General features: G+C 40.5%; 1 protein-coding gene and 1 long non-coding RNA gene across 3 annotated transcripts in view; both read right to left on the reverse strand.

Annotated features, from left to right (window-relative positions):
• The window catches only part of SEC11A (SEC11 homolog A, signal peptidase complex subunit), a 41,938-nt gene that overhangs the window by 17,187 nt on the left and 4,124 nt on the right, over positions 1–20,627 (reverse strand). For both annotated transcript variants that reach the window (XM_086711639.1, XM_025919651.2), the window contains exon 2: positions 2,608–2,717. In XM_086711639.1, the coding sequence (XP_086567765.1) occupies positions 2,608–2,717 (110 nt within the window). The remainder of the gene's footprint in view (positions 1–2,607; positions 2,718–20,627) is intronic.
• LOC147580473 (uncharacterized) lies at positions 389–2,103 on the reverse strand. Its single transcript, XR_015252957.1, has 2 exons — positions 699–2,103; positions 389–473 (listed from the first exon to the last, which is right to left on the reverse strand). It is a non-coding gene; the product is annotated as an uncharacterized LOC147580473 (long non-coding RNA).

Here is a 20,627-nt window from a genome sequence, read left to right on the forward strand (position 1 = left end):
GTCTCTCTCTGTCTCAGAAATAAACATTAAAAAAAATTTAATACATCAATCATAAGCTTTATAAAAAGTTATATATAAACCACTGAAATATTTTAAAACTGACTTCAGCTCTATTAAAGGGGAAAAAAAGTTTTGAAAGTTCCCTGAAACTCAGTTAATGAAAGTATTTGTCTTCACCTGAAACTAACATAACACTGCGTGTTAATTATATTGGAATTTAAAAAATAAATGAAAAATTATTAACAAAGAAAAGTTACTTGTCTTTATCCCCAATTACTTCACAAAAGTCTTAAAGGCGGGTTCTCAGTTAGCCTGAGCCCTTTGAGGCATATTTGGTTCCATGTAAAAATTATATTCCTCGAAGTTACATGAAACCTGGGCCACCTGCTTTTACGTGGCCACCCAATCACATACATGACCTTTCTCTAGTGACTGCTCCTTCCAGCCTTGATCAAATTCTCTTCCAATAGGACCTGGTCTCTCTTTTTTTTTTTTTTTTTAATTTTTGAGACAGAGAGAGACAGAGCATGAACGGGGAAGGGGCAGAGAGAGAGGGAGACACAGAATCGGAAACAGGCTCCAGGCTCTGAGCCATCAGCCCAGAGCCCGACGCGGGGCTCGAACTCACGGACCGTGAGATCGTGACCTGAGCTGAAGTCGGCCGCTTAACCGACTGAGCCACCCAGGCGCCCCAAGACCTGGTCTCTTTTAATTTCCTTTCCTTATTTCACACTGGTAATAGGAAAAGCTTAATGTATAAAAAAACCTCGCTGCAAAATAACTTATCCCAATGCCACTTTTAAGCCCCAAATGATATTACAAATTTTCTAGCTGCAGGACCACCACTGTGTCGAGCAGGGCCTTAGATGAATCCCCTGTTCACTCCAACATCTCCATTTCAAGGGTCATGAGACTGTCCTTAAGCAGCTCCACTGAAGGGAACTCAATATGAAAAAATCCCAGAAGACTCTCGAAAAGAAGCCTCCCCGGGCTCTCTCTCTACACCTTTTCCCCACAGCGCCAATTAGTGTGGTTTCTCCTGTCAGTGTTTGAAACTGAAGCTCTCCACTGAGTCTAAAACTGTCTGGGAACTTGGGGCGAAGTCTCTATACTCCCAGACTAGTACATTAAATGCTTTCCCAGCTAATAAAATCCATGCCTTTGGATCTCTAGAATTGCAGTTCCGCGTGACTGTTAAGAAACACAGAACAAAGGTATGCGTAAGAGCAAGTAAGGTAAGAGTGAGACACTGGAGACCCAGCGCCCTGGTGCTGGAACCACTTGTTGCTGAAATTTGTACATCCTTTTCTTTCTTTTAAATTTTTCTTTAATGTTTATTTATTTTTGGGAGAGAGAGAGAGAGCGCACGCAAGTGGGGGAAATGCAGGGAGAGAAGGAGGCACAGAATCTGAAGCAGGCTCCAGGCTCTGAGCTATCAGCACAGAGCCCAATGTGGGGCTCAAACTCACGGACCGCAAGATAATGACCTGAGCCGAAGTCGGACACTTAACTGACTGAGCCACCCAGGCGCCCCTGAAATTCATATATCCTAATATGACAATGAAGGAATCAAATTGATCTTGTTAACAGTAATGTACTAGTACCTAGAATTTACACATTAGTGATTTATTTTATATTAACACACCATTATCTCCAGAAATGACTTGAAAACAGCTTACATAATTAAACCCCAAATAAGACAGAACTATAATGATTCAAGTCAACAACCAAGTGGTAATTCTCCCAGAAGGAGTTAGTTACTAAATTAGTTTTTTTTTTTTAAAGCACTAGAGTATGAATACGAGGGTAGAGAAGGAGGAACGGTGGAAAAAAAATCAGTACTATCTGTCACTTTAAGAGACAGCATTGGTATCTTCAAAATTCCTGAAGTCTATTTAGAAGTGATATTTAAAGGTCAGCAGGAAACACGGAAATAATCAGTGATGTTTCTGTACTGACACTGAGTGCCGCAGAAAAACTCTTAATTCGTGGAGAGGATACAGAATCTAGTAAACTAACAACTAAGTATCAGTCTTGACGTATCAAAATGAAGAGCTCACCAAGACAGAAGAATTTCAGGAAAACACAGTACATTGAAACACTTTCTTTTTTTTTTTTTTTATTTTTTTTTCAACGTTTATTTATTTTTGGGACAGAGAGAGACAGAGCATGAACGGGGGAGGGGCAGAGAGAGAGGGAGACACAGAATCGGAAACAGGCTCCAGGCTCTGAGCCATCAGCCCAGAGCCCGACGCGGGGCTCGAACTCACGGACCGCGAGATCGTGACCTGGCTGAAGTCGGACGCTTAACCGACTGTGCCACCCAGGCGCTCCACATTGAAACACTTTCTTAAGAGATGTGCCCAAAAGAAAACTCACAACAGAATAATTGTTTTATAGAAAAGTCATGAGCCCTTTGGGGTCTGAATGGTAAGTGCCTAACAAGGCTGTGCATTTCTCACAGTTGAAAAATAGGAACTAACTCTCTTTCAGGCCCTCTTCCGGGAAAATGTAGTTTCTAGAACAATAATACAACGGTTATTCAGTTAGTCCATTTTTCTCTCAAGTAATGCCGTGCAACCCTATGCCGTGAAAAGAAGTTGTTACCTGAGCACCACTACGATCGGACTTTCACTTCCGGTTATGACCATTAACCCCTTCCAGATCATTAGTGCCGAGGAAACTATCATTCCAAAATTTAGGACTTGATAATACAGCTGTAAAAACAAAAGAGAGGAAAATCAGATCCATAATTATCCCCGCTCAAGAAAGCGACCGAGAGTAGTATCCATTTACAACATTTCACGCAGTACCATCAGGGCAGCCGAAGTTCTGAAACATTCTTTAAAATACTGTCATGATTATACATCAGCATCCCGGAACAGCCCTCCTACCACCCAACCACCTTTCTCCTTTCCGTTTGCTAAACACGCTACCCTTACAGGAAACTTATGTTCAGAACTTTCAACAGACGTTATTTCATTTAGGCTACAGGACAGTTCCCCTCAAGTTCAATTTCATCCATGATACACACCAGCCGATAGTAACATACCAGTGCTCCTGAACTCCTTCAGGAAGTACTTCCCCACAACACTTATCTCTTGACAACCGTGGGCTATTTGATGGCATGTGACTGCACTCCTCATTTTATGGTTGAGGAAACCTAGTCTCAGAGGGAGGAAATGACTTCGCCAAAGTCATGCAGCTCGTCAGTCACACAGTTAGGACTCGAAGTGTTAGGCCACTACTGGACAAATCGTCAAATTCTAGGACTTGAAGAAGCAGATACAACACCAAAAAGGCGCTTCATGTGAGGGAAATAATGGGAGCTGTGTCAGACTGAGACTGGATAATGGGTAAAAGCAGAGAGGATGATTGACTCATTTTTGTTCCTTAAAAACATATATGTGCGTGTGGACATGCTGCAAGACAACGGGTCTAGTCTTCAAAAACTCAACATCATGAAAATAAAGGTGGGAGACTGTTCTAGATTAAAAAGGACTAAGGAGACACAACCAAATGCATTCAATGCATTCTGACTGGATCTTTGTTCAAAACAAAAAACATGCTTGTAAGAAAAAATCCCAACTATTCAAGACATTTTGGGGGGTGCCTGGCTGGCTTAGTCGGTATAGCATGTGACACTTGATCTTGGGGTCGTGACTTTGAGCCCCACACTAGACGTAGAGATGATTTTAAAAAGGCATTTTGGGGGCGCCTGGGTGGCTCAGTCGGTTAAGCGTCCGACTTCAGCCAGGTCACGATCTCGCGGTCCGTGAGTTCGAGCCCCGCGTCAGGCTCTGGGCTGATGGCTCAGAGCCTGGAGCCTGTTTCCGATTCTCTGTCTCCCTCTCTCTCTGCCCCTCCCCCGTTCATGCTCTGTCTCTCTCTGTCCCAAAAATAAATAAACATTGAAAAAAAAAAAATTTAAAAAGGCATTTTGGGATCAGTTGGGGAAACTCAAATATGACTTAAATTCTGGCACCCCTATGAAATATGATGTGCTCTGTGGATACCATTAACATCATCCTCAAAGAAGAAAATATGAACATTTTCTAACGGACACAAATATTTGCTATTCTTTGAGTACTGGCGTAATACGAGCATACAGGTACAACCTGACACCTAGTTTGACACTCCCATTTACAGGTAGGGAAACTGAGGCACAGAGAGGTTATGTGATGTGCTCATGGCTGTACAGCTGTTGGCAGGCAGAGTAGTAACTACAACTCAGGTCTCCTAAACTCTACCTCTTTGAGAGGGTAGCTTCTGAAAAGACCAAAAAAATGGTCCTTTGATTCAGAAAACAGAATTGAGGAAATGGAGGAGAGGCTAGAAGTAGGAAAACTAGTTTCTAAGAAGGGATTATCGTCAACCAGTGGGTAAACAGTCAGGAATCCAGCTAAAGGCTGTATTTTCCAAATTTTTGATACTAGAAAAATCACTTACAGTACTGCTTAGAACAATAGATTCTACGCCCCAATCCCGATTTTCTGTGAGATTCCACACAAACTACCAAATGTAAAATACGGTTCCATTATCCCTTATTCAGGAGTCAGAAAGGTGTCATATTTCAAAATCGGCCAAATTTTGAAAAGGTAATCCTTGCGAGAACCATACATTTACATAACACCCCTAGCAGGGTCTATGGCAATATCCCCAGATCAAGCATGTTAATATTTCTGTGGCAAAACTTAAACAATTCACACTGAAACAAATAAAATCTAAAAACAGCCACGTCTATCAGTTCAAGTATCTTTTTTAATGAGTTTTTTTTTTTTTTTAACGTTTACTTATTTTGAGAGAGAGCACGTGAGTGCACGCACGTAAGGGCAGAAAAAGAGAGGGAGAGACAGCAAATCCCAAGCAGGAGCTAGGGAGACTCTTTTATTTTACTCTTTTGAGTAAGGCTGTTGGTAGGAAAAAGAGGCGAGAAAAGAAAGGGAGAAGAACATGACAGTTTTCAAATTTTTGCTCAGATAGTGTGCTGCTGCCTAGGTTTCGGCCTCAGACTGACTTAGCTGTATACGAGCCTTTTAAGGGACATACCAGTTATACACAGCGGGGGACTTTTAACCTTTTCCTCCTTAATAAGAACGATGGGGGTGACTTTGGTGATTAGATAAATTTCCCAACAATGACTCTATGGTGAAAGGCAGTATTACAAGTCTGAGGACAAAGGGAAGGGTGGTTATGGCTGGAACAGTGACCTTGCAGGGACAAAGGAAATTGTAATTTTTGTCTTTCATGTTTCTTTTAAAGAATACTTTATTAGATACCCCGCACCTGTTCTGACAATGCTGCACTGGTGCCCTTCTGAAAATGCAAAGATGACAATGGAAAGATTTTCATTAACAAAAAGACACTTGGAGGCGCCTGGGTGGCTCAGTGGGTAAACGGTGTCACTTGTGGGCACGCACATGAGCACTCTCTCAAAAAGAAATAAACTTAAATAAACAAACAAAATAAAATACGCTGTAAGTAGTACATAACAAGAGTTCAAGAAAATTCAGCAAAATAAAAGCTGGTAAATTTTTTAACAGCCATAATCTATCTGGAAGACAGATAGTGCGTTTAGATAGTGTGTGCATTTATCTGTTATCAAAGACACAGTGTATTTCTTATTCTTCCAAAAGAGATTTGAAAGTTCAACACATAGGGTATTTTCATAGAAGTCACACTTCTAGCAATCTCCAGCAAAGACAGAAGTGACCATGGAAGCAAAATGTGTCTCAGGGCTACAAAATTACAGTTGGCCTAAGTCTTCAATTCCTCTTAAGACCTCAAACTAAGAGACTCATCAGTCCATAACCACAATTCTCCTGCTGTCTAACTCACGAAAGAGGATGTGCTTAGAAGCTGGGGTATTAGAGGCAAATATCCTGACGGCAGCTAGAAGTCATACAGATGGTGCCAGAAAAATTGAACGTGTTCAGAATAGATGCTGTTATTATGGTCCAGTAAAGTCACTGACAGTCCCACTGATGACCTTAAATGATGATAACAAAAGATCTGGAATAGTCTAAACAGGCATAATATTAATAACAGTAAGGTAAGTTTCATTTAAGACAAACCCATTATATCTTTTAAAAATCTGATACATGGGACACTTAGCTGGCTCAGTCAGAAGAGCAAGCGACTCTTGATCTTGGGGTCATGAGTTTGAGCCCCATGTTGGATGTAGAGATTACTTAAATAAATACAACTTAAAAAAAAGATAAAAAATCTGACACAGAAAACATATCTTTACAAATATACCTTTATACCGATATACATTATCTTCTCATCACTGAAAGACATAAGCTACCAAAGCTCACTGAACATGAAACAGATAATGTGAACAGATCGATGTCTGTTAAAGAAATTGAATTTATAGTTTAAAGCCTTCCAACAAGGAAAAACTCCAGTTTCAAATGGCATTCACTAGTGAATTTTACCAAGCATTTAATGAAAAATCCTAACAATTCAATGACAACTCTTCTAGAAAAATTGCAGAAGAGGAATAACATCAAGCAATCTAGCATACAAGTAATGGGATTTGTCAGGAGGAAGGGGAAGACAGGAAAAACCTGAATAATGGCCAAAATTTTTCCAAATTTGATAAAATCTATAAACTTGTATATCCAAGAACCAGAACAAACTCCAAGCAAAAGAAACTTGAAGAAAACTACAAGAAAATTAAAATAATCATCAAACTGCTTAAAACCAATGAGAAAGAGAAAACTGTAAAAGCAGCCAGATTTTAAAAAGACATTATGTAAAGAGGAACAAAGATCACAGCAGACTTCTCTTTGAAAATAACACATGCCAGGGGCGCCTGGGTGGCGCAGTCGGTTAAGCGTCCGACTTCAGCCAGGTCACGATCTCGCGGTCCGTGAGTTCGAGCCCCGCGTCAGGCTCTGGGCTGACGGCTCAGAGCCTGGAGCCTGTTTCCGATTCTGTGTCTCCCTCTCTCTCTGCCCCTCCCCCATTCATGCTCTGTCTCTCTCTGTCCCAAAAATAAATAAAAACGTGGAAAAAAAAAAAATTTAAAAAAAAAAAAATAAAAAAAAAAAAAAAAAAAAGAAAATAACACATGCCAGAAGTCACTGAAGCAACATCTTAAAAGTACTAAAAGGAAAATTATCAACCTAAAATTCTACCTGAGAAACTTCTTTCAAAAATGAAGGCAAAATAAAGCCTTCCAAACATACAAAAATTAAAAAATACTTCTTCTTTAAAACTTTTTCAAGTTTATTTATTTCAGAGAGACAGAGACAGCACGAGTGGGGGAAGGGCAGAGAGAGAGAGAGAGAGAGAGAGAGAGAGAGAAAATCCCAAGCAACCTCCACACTGCCAGCACAGAGCTCAATGAGGGGCTCGAACCCACGAAGCCATGAGATCATGAACTAAGCCAAAACCAAGAGTTGGGCACTTAACCGACTGAACCACCCAAGCACCCCTAAAAAATACTTCTTCATCGTGAGCAGACCTACACCACAAAAAATGTTTTAAAAAGTCCTCCACGCAAAAATACCAGTCCCTCAAAAAATTAAAAACAGAACTACCCTATGACACAGCAAATGCACTGCTAGGTATTTATCCAAAGGATACAGATGTGCTGTTTCGAAGGGGCACATGCACCCCAATGTTTATACTAGCACTATCAACAATAGCCAAGGTATGGAAAGAGAGCCCAAATGTCCATCGACAAATGAATGGACAAAGAAGATGTGTATATATATACAAGGGAGTATTACTGGGCGATCAAAAAGAATGAAATCTTGCCATTTGCAACAACATGGATGGAACTAGAGTGTATTATGCTGAGCTACATTAGTCAGAAAAAGACAAATATCATATGACTTCACTCATTTGTGGAAGTTAAGATATGAAACAGATGAACATAAGGGAAGGGAAACAAAAACAATATAAAAATAGGGAGGGGGACAAATCACAAGAGACTCTTAAATATAGAGAACAAACTGAGGGTTGCTGGAGGGGTCCTGGGAGGGGGGATGGGCTAAATGGGCAAGGGGCATTAAGGAGGACACTTGTTGGGATGAGCACTGGGTGTTACATGTAGGGAATGAATCACTGGATTCTACTCCTGAAATCACTATTGCACTATATGCTAACTAACTTGGATGTAAATTAAAAAGTAAAAGAAAAAAAAAAGTCCTCCAGGAGAAGTACCAAATAAAATCTAGATCAACACAAAGGAATAACAGCAGATGTCAGTAAATACATATACACCTTTTCTTTTTAAAACAATTTTTATTTCAATATTTTTAAACTTTATTTATTTTGAGAGCGTGTGTGCACAAGTGGGGGAAGGGGCAGAGAGAGAGAGAGAGAGAGAGAGAGAGAGAGAGAGAGAGAGAGACAGAATCCCAAGCAGGCTCTGAGCTGCCAGTGCAGAGCTGGACACAGGGCTCAAACTCACGAACTATGAGATCATGACTTGAGCCGAAATCAAGAGTTGGATGCTTAACCGACTGAGCCACCCAGGTGCCCCTTCAAATAAAATTTTTAAAGACTATTAATAGACTATTTAAAGCAAAAATAACAATAAAGTATTGTGGCAAAATATACAGAAGTAAAATATATAACAAGAACCCAAAGGCAGAGGAGGGGAAATGGAAATGTATTATTGGAATGCTCTCATACTATACATGAAGTCATAAAATATAAGTTGAAGATAGACTGAGATGAGTTAAAAAAAAACACATGATAAACCTTAAAGCAAACAAACAAATAAGGTATGCCTCACAAGCTAACAAAGGAATAAAATGGAAACTTAAAAAAAATCCAAAAAGACCTAAAAAACACAACTCAACTAATCCAAAATAAGATGAAAAGAGGAATGACAAATAATAAACAAATGGGAGAAATAAAAAAATTAAGATGGAGATTCCTGAACACAACCATAATAATCACATAAAATGTAAACTACCTATATACTATACCAATTGAATTTGAAAAAAAAAAAAACGCCCGATTATATGTTGCCTACAAAAAATGTACTCTAAATATAGATACAAATGTTGTTAAAAGTAAAAAGACAGGAAAACATATCATGCTAATCGTGCTCAAAAGAAAATTGAAGATAAGACAGATGGAGGGATGGATGGATGGAGTGGCTATGTTAATATCACACAAAGCAGATTTTATAGCAAATAATATTACAAGGGATATGAGGGTCATTTCATAATGATAAACAAGTGAGTTCACTATGAGGACATAATCCTAAACATTTATGCAACTAATAACTTAGCTTCAAAATACAGGAAGCAAATACTGACAGAACTACAAGAGACACAGACAAATCCAAAGCTGTTAAGTTACTAATTTTTAAATCCTTCTATCAATAATTGATACAGGAAGAAAGTAGAAAATTAGTAAGATTAGAGAAAATTTGAACAGCACTTCCAACCACTTGGACTTAATATTTACAGAACATTCTGCCCAACAACAGATACACATTCCTTTTAAGTATACATAGAAAGTTTACCAAGATAGACCATATTCAGGACCACAGAACAAGTCTTAGTAAATAGAAAAGGATTTGAATTATGCCAATTGCATTCTCCAATCACAATGTTATGAAAATAGAAATCAGTAACAGAAAGGTATCTGAAAACTCCCTCCAATATTTCAAAATCAAATAACAGGCTTCTAAATAACCCATGGTAAAAGAAGAACTCAAAAAAGAAATTGAAAGTATTTTGAACTGGATAAAAATGGAAATACATCAAAATCTGTGGGATGCATTTAAAATACTACAAAGAAGAATTTTATAGCAGTAAAATTAAAACAGAAAAGTCTCAAATTATATGTTGTATTTTTGCTTACACAGTTCAAAATATTTCGTAATTTCTCTCCTGATTCTCCTTTGACCCATGGGTTATTTAGAAATTGTTTAATTTCCAAATATTTGTGAATTTCCTAAATTAAGCTTCTACCTTAAAACACTAGGAAAAGCAAATGAAACCCAAAGTAACTCACAGAAAGTAAATACTAAAAATAAGAGGAGAAATAAATGAAACAGAAGACAGGAAAACAATAAGGAAAATCAATCAAATCAAAAGTTGGTTCCTCAAGAAGATCGATTAGCCAGACTAATCAGGAAAAAGAGAGAGAGGGAGAGAGAGAGGGAGGGAGGATATGGATTACTAGTATCAGGAAGGATGACATCACTAGAGTAATATCTATTCATTTGTATTAATATACAAACATTATAGGGATAATAAGTATTATGAAAACCTTTATGCTAATATATTTCCAATTCCTTGAAAGACAGTTACCAATGTTCACTGAAGAAAGATAACTTGAATGGATCAATATCTATTAAAGAAATTGGATTTATGGTTTAAAAACATTCCAAAAAGAAAAACTCCAGGCTTAAATGGCATGCACTGGTGAATTCTACCAAGCACTTAATGAAAAAATCATTAACAATTCTATGCCAACTCTTCCAGAAAATCGCAGAAGAGGGAATACTCTCCAATTCATTCTATGAGACCAGCATTACCAAACCAGACCAAACACGGTTTGAGAAAACTATTAACAAGGGCGCCTGTGTGGCTCAGTTGCTTAAGAGACCAACTCTTGATCTTGGCTGTCATGATTTCTCAGTTCGTGAACTCAAGCCCTGTGTTGGGCTCCACACTGACAGCACAGAGTCTGTTTAGGATTCTCTCTCTCCCTCTCTCAGCCCCTCCCCAATGCAAGCGTACTCTCTCTCTCTCTCAAAATAAATAAATAAACTTAAAAAAAAACTAGCTTTAAAAATTTTTTTTAATGTTTACTTATTTATTTTGAAAGAGAGACAGAGGGCATGGGGAGGGCCAGAGAGAGGGCCACAGAGGATCCGAAGCAGGCTCGTGTGGAGAGCAGCCATCAAGCCCCAAGTGAGGCTCAAACTCACCAACCACGAAATCATGACCTGAGAAGAAATAAGGATATTCAACCGAATAAGCCATGCAGCCACCCCTCTCCAAAAAAAAATAATTGTTGTTGTTGCTGTTGTTTTTAAGTAAACCACTGAACAGATCGTTGATACTGATATAAAAATTATGTGCAACATTTTAGCGAATCAGATCCAAAAATACTTACACTGCATACCCACGTAGGATTTATTCCAAGATAAAAAGTTTGAGACTTCAATATCCCCTTCTCAATAGTTGATAGAATGACACAGACAATCATCAACGGTATAAAAAATTGAATACCATCAACCAACTAAACATCTATAGGGCACTCCACCCAATACAGCAGAATACATATTCTTTTCAAACACACATGAAACATTCTCCAGAGATCCAGCCCTTGGCAAATAAAAAAGAGCCTCAGGTTTTAAAAGACTATAATCACACAAACTATGCTCTCCAACCACAATGGAATTCAATTAGAAATCAGCACTGAAAGAAATTTAGAAAATCCACAGATATCTGGAAATTAAACATTTTTATAAATAACCCACGGGTCAGAAGGAAATCATAAAATATTGTGAGAACTGAGTGTAAACGAAACCACAGTATATCAAAATTTATGGAGTGTAGCTAAAGCACTGCTTGGAAGGAAATTTATAGCTTTAAATACATATATTAGAAAAGATTTAAAAAAATTTTTTTAAATATTTTCAGAGAGAGAGAGAGACAGAGCGCGTGTGTGCAAACGGGAGGAGCAGAGAGAGGGGGACAGTGAGAGAATCCCAAGCAGGTTCCACGCTGTCAGTGCAGAGCCGAACATGGGGCTCGAACTCACTAACTGTGGGATCATGACCTGAGCAGAAATTGACAGTCGAGTGCTTAACTGACTGAGCCACCCAGGCGCCGCAGAAAAGATCTTGAATCAATAACCCAAGATTCCACTTCAAGAAACCAGACAAAAATAGCAAACTAAACACAAAGCAACTGAGGAAGGAAATACAGTTTAGGGCACAAATCGATAAGACAGAAAATATATAAACAAACAAAAAAATCAATAAAAGTCAAATTCATAGAGATAGAAAGTAGAAGGGTGGTTGCCAGAGGATGGGCTGAGGGGAGATGGGGAGTTTTTAATGAGCACAGAATTTTAATTTTACAAGGTGAAAAGAGTCCTGGAGATTGTTGTACATTAGTGTTAATGTACTTAACACTACTGAACTCTACACTTTTTTTTTTTTTTTTTTAAGTAGGCTCCACACCTACAATGCAGCGCTTGAACTCACGACCCTAAGATCAAGACCTGAGGTGAGATTAAGAGTCAGCTGCTTAACCAACTGAGCCGCCCAGGCACCCTGACTGAATTCTACACTTAAAAAATGGTTGGTCTCACAGTTCTCACAGATCTCATGGTTCCTGAGTTCGAGCCCCGCATCAGGCTGTGTGCTGACAGCGTGGAGTCTGCTCGGGATTCTCTCTCTTCCCCCCCTCTGCCCCTCCCTTGCTCATGTGCGCGCGCTCTCTCTCTCAAAAATAAATAAACATAAAAAAATGGATGAGTCAATAAATTTTATGGGTATTTTACAATTAAAAAATTATATGCTAAATGAAAGTAGCCAGCTGCAAAAGACTACATTTTGGATGATTACATTTATATAAACTATCCAGCTAAGGATAAATTTACTGAAAAACATGAATTGTACACTTCAAATGGGTGAATTTTATAAATTATATGTCAATAAAGTTTTTTTTTTTTTTTTTTTTTAAGCACAAGCATACAAAATAGAAGCAAACAGAGTAGGAAAGGCCTCAGAGTAAAGACAGTCTTATTTAATTGACCTGAAATCCAGAAGCTATGGAGCAAATCTAGGTAAAGGTAACTACCAAAACAAAACAAAAAAGCAAACAATAACTAAAAAAATCCCACAACTATGCATGGCAAATTATAAGTCAAAAGACAAATGATAAACTATGAGAGAGTATTTACCATTTATACATTCAAAAGACTCATCTTCCTAGAAACAGCTCCTGGCAATCAATAAGAAAATAACCCAAAAAAGAAAATAGGCAAAGGATTATGAACTGCCAGTTCTTGGAAAATGAAGTAAAAACAACTCCAAAATCACATGAAAATATGCTCGACCAAACTCATAATAACGGACATATAAAGTAAAACTATTCTGGGATACCAGTCTTCACTTACTAGAATGACAAAAATCTAAAAGTCTGGAAACATACAATGCTGGCAAAGCTATAGGAAAGTCCCTTTCCCTTTTTTAATTTTTGAGCAATGTAAATACAACACCTATTTAAACTATTCATTGTTTCATTATGGGGGGGGGGAGTGAGCCCATAAACTGATTTCAACCACCTTACTTGTCTTTCTGAGGCATTTAGCACTCGATTAACTTTCTTATAACCCACTCATCCCTTGGTTTGTTACGCCAGACCCTGAAAGACAGGTGTTCTAGGATCGTCTTTGCCCCTGTCCTTCCCCATTCTGCACGCAATCTTGTCTCTTCATGGCTTCAATTATAACTTCTACGCTGATGACACTGAAATCTCTTTGTATCACACCATTTATATCCTCTAGGTAAATATATTCAGTTACCTTCTGAAAATCACCCATGTCCAAAGCTGAACTCAACCCTTTTCCTCAAATTGCTTCCTCTTTCCACACTCTCCAGTGTGGTCCCAACATCCGCCATGGGGCCTCTAGAGTTCACCTCCCCAACATCTCTAACATCCAGCCTGTTGGCTTTACTCCTGCGGCCACTGCCTGAATTCAGGTCTCGTTTCCTCTCACCAAGACTATGAAAATAATCTGACAGTTCTACCTCTAGATTTGCATCCATGTAACTCATCTGCCTGTATATTACTTTTATAAAGTGAAAGTGAAATTACTGTACTGTCTGCTCCAAATTTTTTCTCACGACTTACCACGTCTGAACTCCTCCGTATACAAGGCCTTCCATGATTTGGGCCCTGCTGACCTCTCCAATCTTATTTCTTGCTACAAGTGATATTCCAGGCCCATAACCATAAAAAAATGCTGTATGTCACAGTCCCTTAACAATGTTACACGTAGCCATAATCAGAACTAAAAGGTACACATCCTTAATGAGTCTGAATGATGAAAATCAGGGGTTGAGTACCCTGTCTTAGCAAGACAATCATCAGTTTCTAGCCAACATCAACTTAAAAGAGGCTCGTTGCATGTTTTCCTGACAATTTCCTGTCTCTGAGGACCCCTGCAGCAAGAGAAATAAGACCACTAGGTATGCTTTTGGTGACAGGGTCTACTTGAGGGCTACATCAATTCTAGAGCTTTCGATCGTAATCTAGCCACAGGGACCTTGATTGGCCCTCCATTCCAGAGTAAACTTGTTTACTATGTTGATGACATCAATATAGTGCTGACTGCACTTGGTAGTTGAACCTTGTGACCTAGACCCCTTGGTAAAATACCAAGGGTGGCTCAGTCGGTTAAGCGTCTGACTTCGGCTCAGATCATGATCTCACGGGTCGTGAGTTCAAGTCCTGTGTCGGGCTCTGGGCTGACAGCTGGGAGCCTAGAGCCTGCTTTGGATTCTGTGTCTTCCTCTCTCTCTCGTTCCAAGAATAAACATAAAAGGAAAAATACACAAGTGGCCAGAGTGTGGGAACTAAATCCCACAAAAATCCCCATCCTGATGAAAACTCTTGGTGTCCAGCGGTCCCTGCTAAAACATCTCCTCCAAGACGAAGAGGAACTTGCTGCATCTGGTTCCCAACACCACTAAGAAACTTGAAGCCTAGCGGGCCTCCTGGGATTTTGGAGGCAACATATACCTCATGTGGGTGAGCTAGTCCAATCTCCGTATCTAGTAAACCCATTTTGAGCCAGTCTTGAGCAAGGCTCCACAACAGGTCCAAGCTGCCATGAAAGCTGTTCTAGCAATTGGGCCATCAGACCCAGACGGTGACTGAAGTGTCTGTGACAGATGGGGAGCCTCTGGCCATTCTCTAGGGGTGAATGACAGCACACACCTGTGGATCTGGGGGCAAAACTATGCTATACTTTGGAGAACTGTTCTCTGAAGTAACAGCTTCTGGCGTCTATTGGGTTCTGGCAGAGACCAAACACTTGACCGGGGGGGGGGGGGGGGGGTCACCAAATTACCACGTGACCTGAACTCCCCAGCTTGAACTGCCAGATACACCAAGCCACAAAGCTGTGCGTCAGCTCGCGGAAGTACTCCACCATCAAGCAGAAGCGGGCTACTTAAGACCGGGCTCGGGCAGGTCTGAAGACACAGCTGTACGAGCAAGTGACTCAGATATTCATGGCTTCTACTCAGGTTAAACTGCTTCACTTCTCTCATACCTACTGCCTCACGGGAGCTCCCTTTGACCGGCTGACTAAGGACGACGTCGGGCCCGGTTTTTAGACGGTTCTACACCAACCACCTAGCACCAGCTGAAAACAGACGGCTGTTGCACTGCATGCCCATTCAGGGTTGACCACGAGGGACCGTGATTAAGGGAAATCTCCCCATTGGGCAGAACTTTGAGTGATAGAAGTGGTTCCTTTCGCCTGGAGGGAGAGGTGGCCACAGGTGTGGATTTACACTGATTCGAAAGTGAATGGCAGTTTGGCTGGCTGGCTGGCCTGGGACTGGAAGGGACATTATCGAAAAGCCGGAGACAAGGCATTTGGGCCAGTGGTATGTTGAGGGAACTCTCCAAGCAGGTATTTAGAATGTGAAGATATGTCTGTGTCCCATATAAATGTTCACCAAAGAATTATATCATCAGAGAAGTCTTTTTTTTTTTTTTGAGGGAGGGAGGGAGGGGGAGAGAGAGAGAGAAGTAGGCAGAGAGGGGGAGAGAGAATCCCAAGCATGATCCGCAAGTTGGCACAGAGCCCAACACAGCGCTCCCTCTCACCAACTGTGAGATCATGACCTGAGCTGAGATCAAGAGCTGGACGCTTAACCAACGGAGCCATCCAGGTGTCCCAGCAGAGGAGTTATCTTAATAATCAGTTAAGCAGAGCTCGTTTCGGCAGCACATACTAAAACAGTCAGTTAAATAAAATTGCCTACTCTCTGGATGTCAGTCAGACATCCAGCTACCCTCGTCTTGCCCAACGGGCTCATGGTCAAAGTGGCTGTCCGTAAGCAGCCAAGCTGATGGTTAGCAATGTGGATTTTCACTCACCAAAACCAATTTGCTTCTGGCCAATGATGAGTGTCTACTCTGCCAACAGCAAAAAAATCAACAATGATAACATTCCTGATACTGGTTTACTTCTGTCATGGGACGGACAGCAATTTCTCCTTACTAGACTATATTCTAGATAGGGATGTCTTCCCTCTCCTTGGTATTTCTGTCAAAACCACCATCCGTGGACTTACAGAATGCCTTAGTTCCTCATCATGGTATTCCATACAACATTGTGATGAGGGAACTCATTTCATGGATAATTAAAGTACAGCAGTGGCCATACAGGTCATGGAATCCACTGGTCTTACTAGGTCTCCCCTCGTCTGGAAGTGGCTGGCCGGAAATAACAGTGGAACAGTAGGCCAGTTATCAATGTATTGCCTCCGAGCTCCAAATCCATTCTTGTGTTACCTACACAAATTCTCCTTTTCCAACTGGCTCAGCCATGTTTGGATTTATTAATAAAAGGCACGAGAGGGCCACTGCAAAGTGAGGGAGGAAGGGGCTTCTCTCCTCCGTTCCATGTTTTTATTTCACGTGGCAGTGAGCGGATCTGTGTGCAGGTCTGGTAGTGTTCGTCACTGGCCATCACAGACTGGCTCCTGCCCACATGATCTCTGGCAAACTTCTCAGCCACCCAGCAGGCCAGTTCTATGGAGCAGCCCCAGCTCACCGCTCTGGCAAATGTCACTGCCATGGCAGACCGCATGTTCCTGTGGAGCCACACCCTCTCAAAGGAGGTCTTGAATCTCAGGCTTGGGAGGGCGGTTCTTTCCTTGTTCACTCCCTCATCCTAGAGGGTGTAGCTGTTTTCTGCATATGGCATTTCTGAACTTCTGAGTGCTCTTTTACCCATTTTTAGTAGTTGAACATCTTTTACTGGTTAACAATTCTTCATATTAAACTTTTCCCTGTTCAGTTACTGGTATGGTTTCTATCTTCCGAGTGACACAGACGGCCTTAGCGCACCAGTTAGTCACCAGCAACACTCTGTGGGGCTGGGATAATGTCTACTGCCTTCCGGCATGTGGTACGTGCTCTGAATCAGCAACCAATATATGAGATTATTTCTTCTATAGGTACTACTCATTTGTCCAGAATAAAAGCACGAGAATGGGAGTGAGCTCTCACTACTACCCCTAACGATCTGCTAGTGAAATTTCTGCTTTCCATTCTCACAACTCTGGATTCTGCTGGCTAAGACATTTTCATTTCCACAGGAGATATCCTTCCATCAGGGGACATGATGATTCCATGAAACCGGAAGTTGAGAGCACTACCTGGCCACTTTGGGCTCCTCATGCCAGTGAACCAAAATGCAAAGAACAGAGGGTTACTTATTGGCAAGGGTGACTGATCCTGACGTTCAGAAGAAGATAGGGTTGTTTCTACATAATGAGGGAAGTGAGTATAATTGGACTATTGGACTATATATAGAATCCTGGACTATACAAAGAAGTTCTCTAAGTTCTCTTATGCTCTGTGATAAAAGTTAGTGAAAACCACGACAGTCCAATTCAGGCAGGACTACTCTTGACATTAACCCTTTAGTAATGAAGTTTGGGTCACTCCACCAGGCAAGAAACTATGACCAACTTGGGTTGTGGCTGAGAGCAGAAGGACTATGGAATGGCTAATGGAAGAAAGAATACAGCTACAACCACACGAACAATTACAAAAACAAAGGATAGCTACATAGTAGACAGAAGCATAGTTTTGTTTTATTTGAAAAATTAAATACAAGGGTGCCTGGATGGCTCAGTGGGTTAAATGTCCAACTTCGGCTCAGGTCATGATCTCACAGCTCATGAGTCAGAGCCCCACAGCAGACTCTCTGCTGTCAGTGCAGAGCCCCCTTTGGATCCTCTGTCTCGCTTTCTCTTTCTACCCCTCCCACCTCCCCCCTGCCCTAAAATCAATAAACATTAAAAAAAATTAAATACAATTAGAAGATGTGTGTATAGTTGCCGAGTTGACTACAGTCATTTTGCACTTTGCCAACATGGATAAGCTACAACTAGGCATCCCCAAATCCCCTCTCTCTAGGGTTCTGGGTTAAAGTTGGCCAAAAAGAGAAATGTGCCCAAGATCTAGAAGGTCAAAAGGAAGGACCTGCTATGATGCTGGAGGTCTCTGTGGTTAGAGGCGGCGAGAAATCAAGGGCCTGGCTGGATGCGGTCTGTCCTTGCTCTCTTCTGTTCCATGTCTAGCCCTTCTGGCTGACCAACAGAGCCTAGCTGGAGAAGCAACAGCTGTCCACACACTGCATCTCCTCTCCTTTGGTGTGGTCCCAATCCATCAACCAGATGTGGACTCCGGCCGCGGATGCCATGGAAAGCTTGGATTTGTCCACCCATAACAGTGCTGGCTAGTGACATCTCGCTGATTCACCATGTCTGTTTTAATTTTTTTTTAGTATTTGTTTTTGAGAGAGAGAGGGACAGAGCACAAGCAGGGGAGGGGCAGAGAGGGAGACACAGAATCCGAAGCAGGCTCCAGGCTCTGAGCTGTCGGCCCAGAGCCCGACATGGGGCTCAAACCCACGAACAAGATTACATACAACCTGAGCCGAAGACGGGTGCTTAACCGACTAAATCACCCAGGTGCCCCTGATGTTAGTATTTCTACACTGAAACTTGGCAACTAACTACTGAATGTGAACACCTTGTCAGTAACATTTTCCTCATCCTAAACAAGACTATATGAGTTTTCAAAAATCTGGATAGATCCGTTCTCTGTGCTATATGTACCTCCTATTTGCTGCACACTTACTGATATTAGGTCGAAGACTAAGAAAAATCTCCTTGGCTTCTGTGTGCCTCACTGGGGGACCAATTCATTTAAACAAAAATCATCACAGGTATCTAGAGTTCAATCGATATCCTTACCACAGCCATTAGGAGCTGAGTGATCCTAAGAGATAAGAAGAAATAAAAAAACAAGGATTCTGCCAAGTCCTAAGATCTTTAAATTTAGGCAAGAAGACATACAGATAATTAAAACCCAAAGAAATGCAAAACTCAAACCGAGTAATGTAAGAGGCCTAAGGAGGAGCTAATAAGCAAATGCTGTGGAAGTTGGACCAATCCCATCAGGGCTCAAATATGGATCTAGTCACATCCTGGCCAATACCCTCTGGTCATTAAGAATTCTTGGCAAACAGGGACAATCTCAAATTTTACATGTGAAAGTAGCATGAAAACTACTTGGCATGACACTTCTTTTCTTAGTGGGTAAACAACTTTTGACCCCAGTAAAATTTATAATTAAGAACAAAAATTCTTAAAAGAAATTATGTATAGTGTTAATATTTTTATGTTAAAAACTCTGTGCATATTTGGTATTTTAAGTATTTAATAAAATTTAAAAGAATTTGGCCCATTAAAGTAATAGGTCAGGTTTGTAGTTTCAATTTGTAATATATAATCAATTGTTGCAGATTTATGATTTTAAGCAGAAAGCTTACTATTTACACAGTGTTGAAACATTTCAGAGAACTTAAGTAGTCCCAGACATATACAAATGATATAAATATGCAGTGATGTTTGCTGAATGATGTTCTTAAAAAGGAAAATTTTAAAGTTTACTTACTTATTTTGGGAGAGAGCATGCGTGCAGAAGCATAAGAGAGGAAGGGGCAGAGAGAGAGGGAGAGAGTCCCAAGAAGGCTCCACACTGGCAGCACAGAGCCCGATGTGGGGCTTGAACCCACAACCCATGAGATAAGGGCCTGACCTGAAACCAAGACTCGAATGCTCAACCAACTGAGCCATTCAGGCACCCTTTACAAAAGAAATTTTTAAATTTATAATATTTTTAAGGTGTTTGTTTGTAAATTAGCCCAAATATTCAAAGGGCCTTAAAAATGTCTGTTAAAATTTCCTAGAATTTATTTTTTTTTAATTTCCTAGCCTTTAAATAAGATTTGTACACTCATTCTAGAAGCTTAAGAACTCAGTTTTAAAGTTTTAGCTTTTACAAGCTGAACATTATTTTTTAAAATAAAAGATAATTTTAAAGAGGCCTTTCTGGACATAAAGGCCATATCAATGGGCATCAAAAAACGAACCTATATCCAGGGTCACCTGGCTGGCTCAGTTGATACAGCATTCAAACTTATCTGAGCCCCACAATGGGTGTGATTACTTAAAGATAAAATCATTTAAGAAACAAAAAAAAAAAAACTGGGGCACCTGGGTGGCTCAGTCAGTTAAGTGTCAGACTTCAGCTCAGGTCATGATCTAATGGTCTGTGGGTTCAAACCTCACATCGGGCTCTCTGCTGTCATCCTGGAGCTCCCTTCAGATCCTCTGTCTCCCTTTCTCTCTGCCCCTCCCCCACTCACCCACACTCTCAAAACTAAATAAAAATTTAAAAACTAAAAACTAAAATAAAAAACCTAACCTATACCAGCAGTGTGCTGGAGCCAATTTGCTAACTTTTCAGGAGTTTTGCAAGCTGGGTGTCAAGCACAGTGTTATTGAAAATCAGTACAATTAAATTCAATTT

The sequence above is a fragment of the Puma concolor genome, chromosome B3, assembly GCF_028749965.1.
Source record: "Puma concolor isolate L17-30 chromosome B3, mPumCon1.1.hap2, whole genome shotgun sequence".
NCBI lineage: Eukaryota > Metazoa > Chordata > Mammalia > Carnivora > Felidae > Puma > Puma concolor.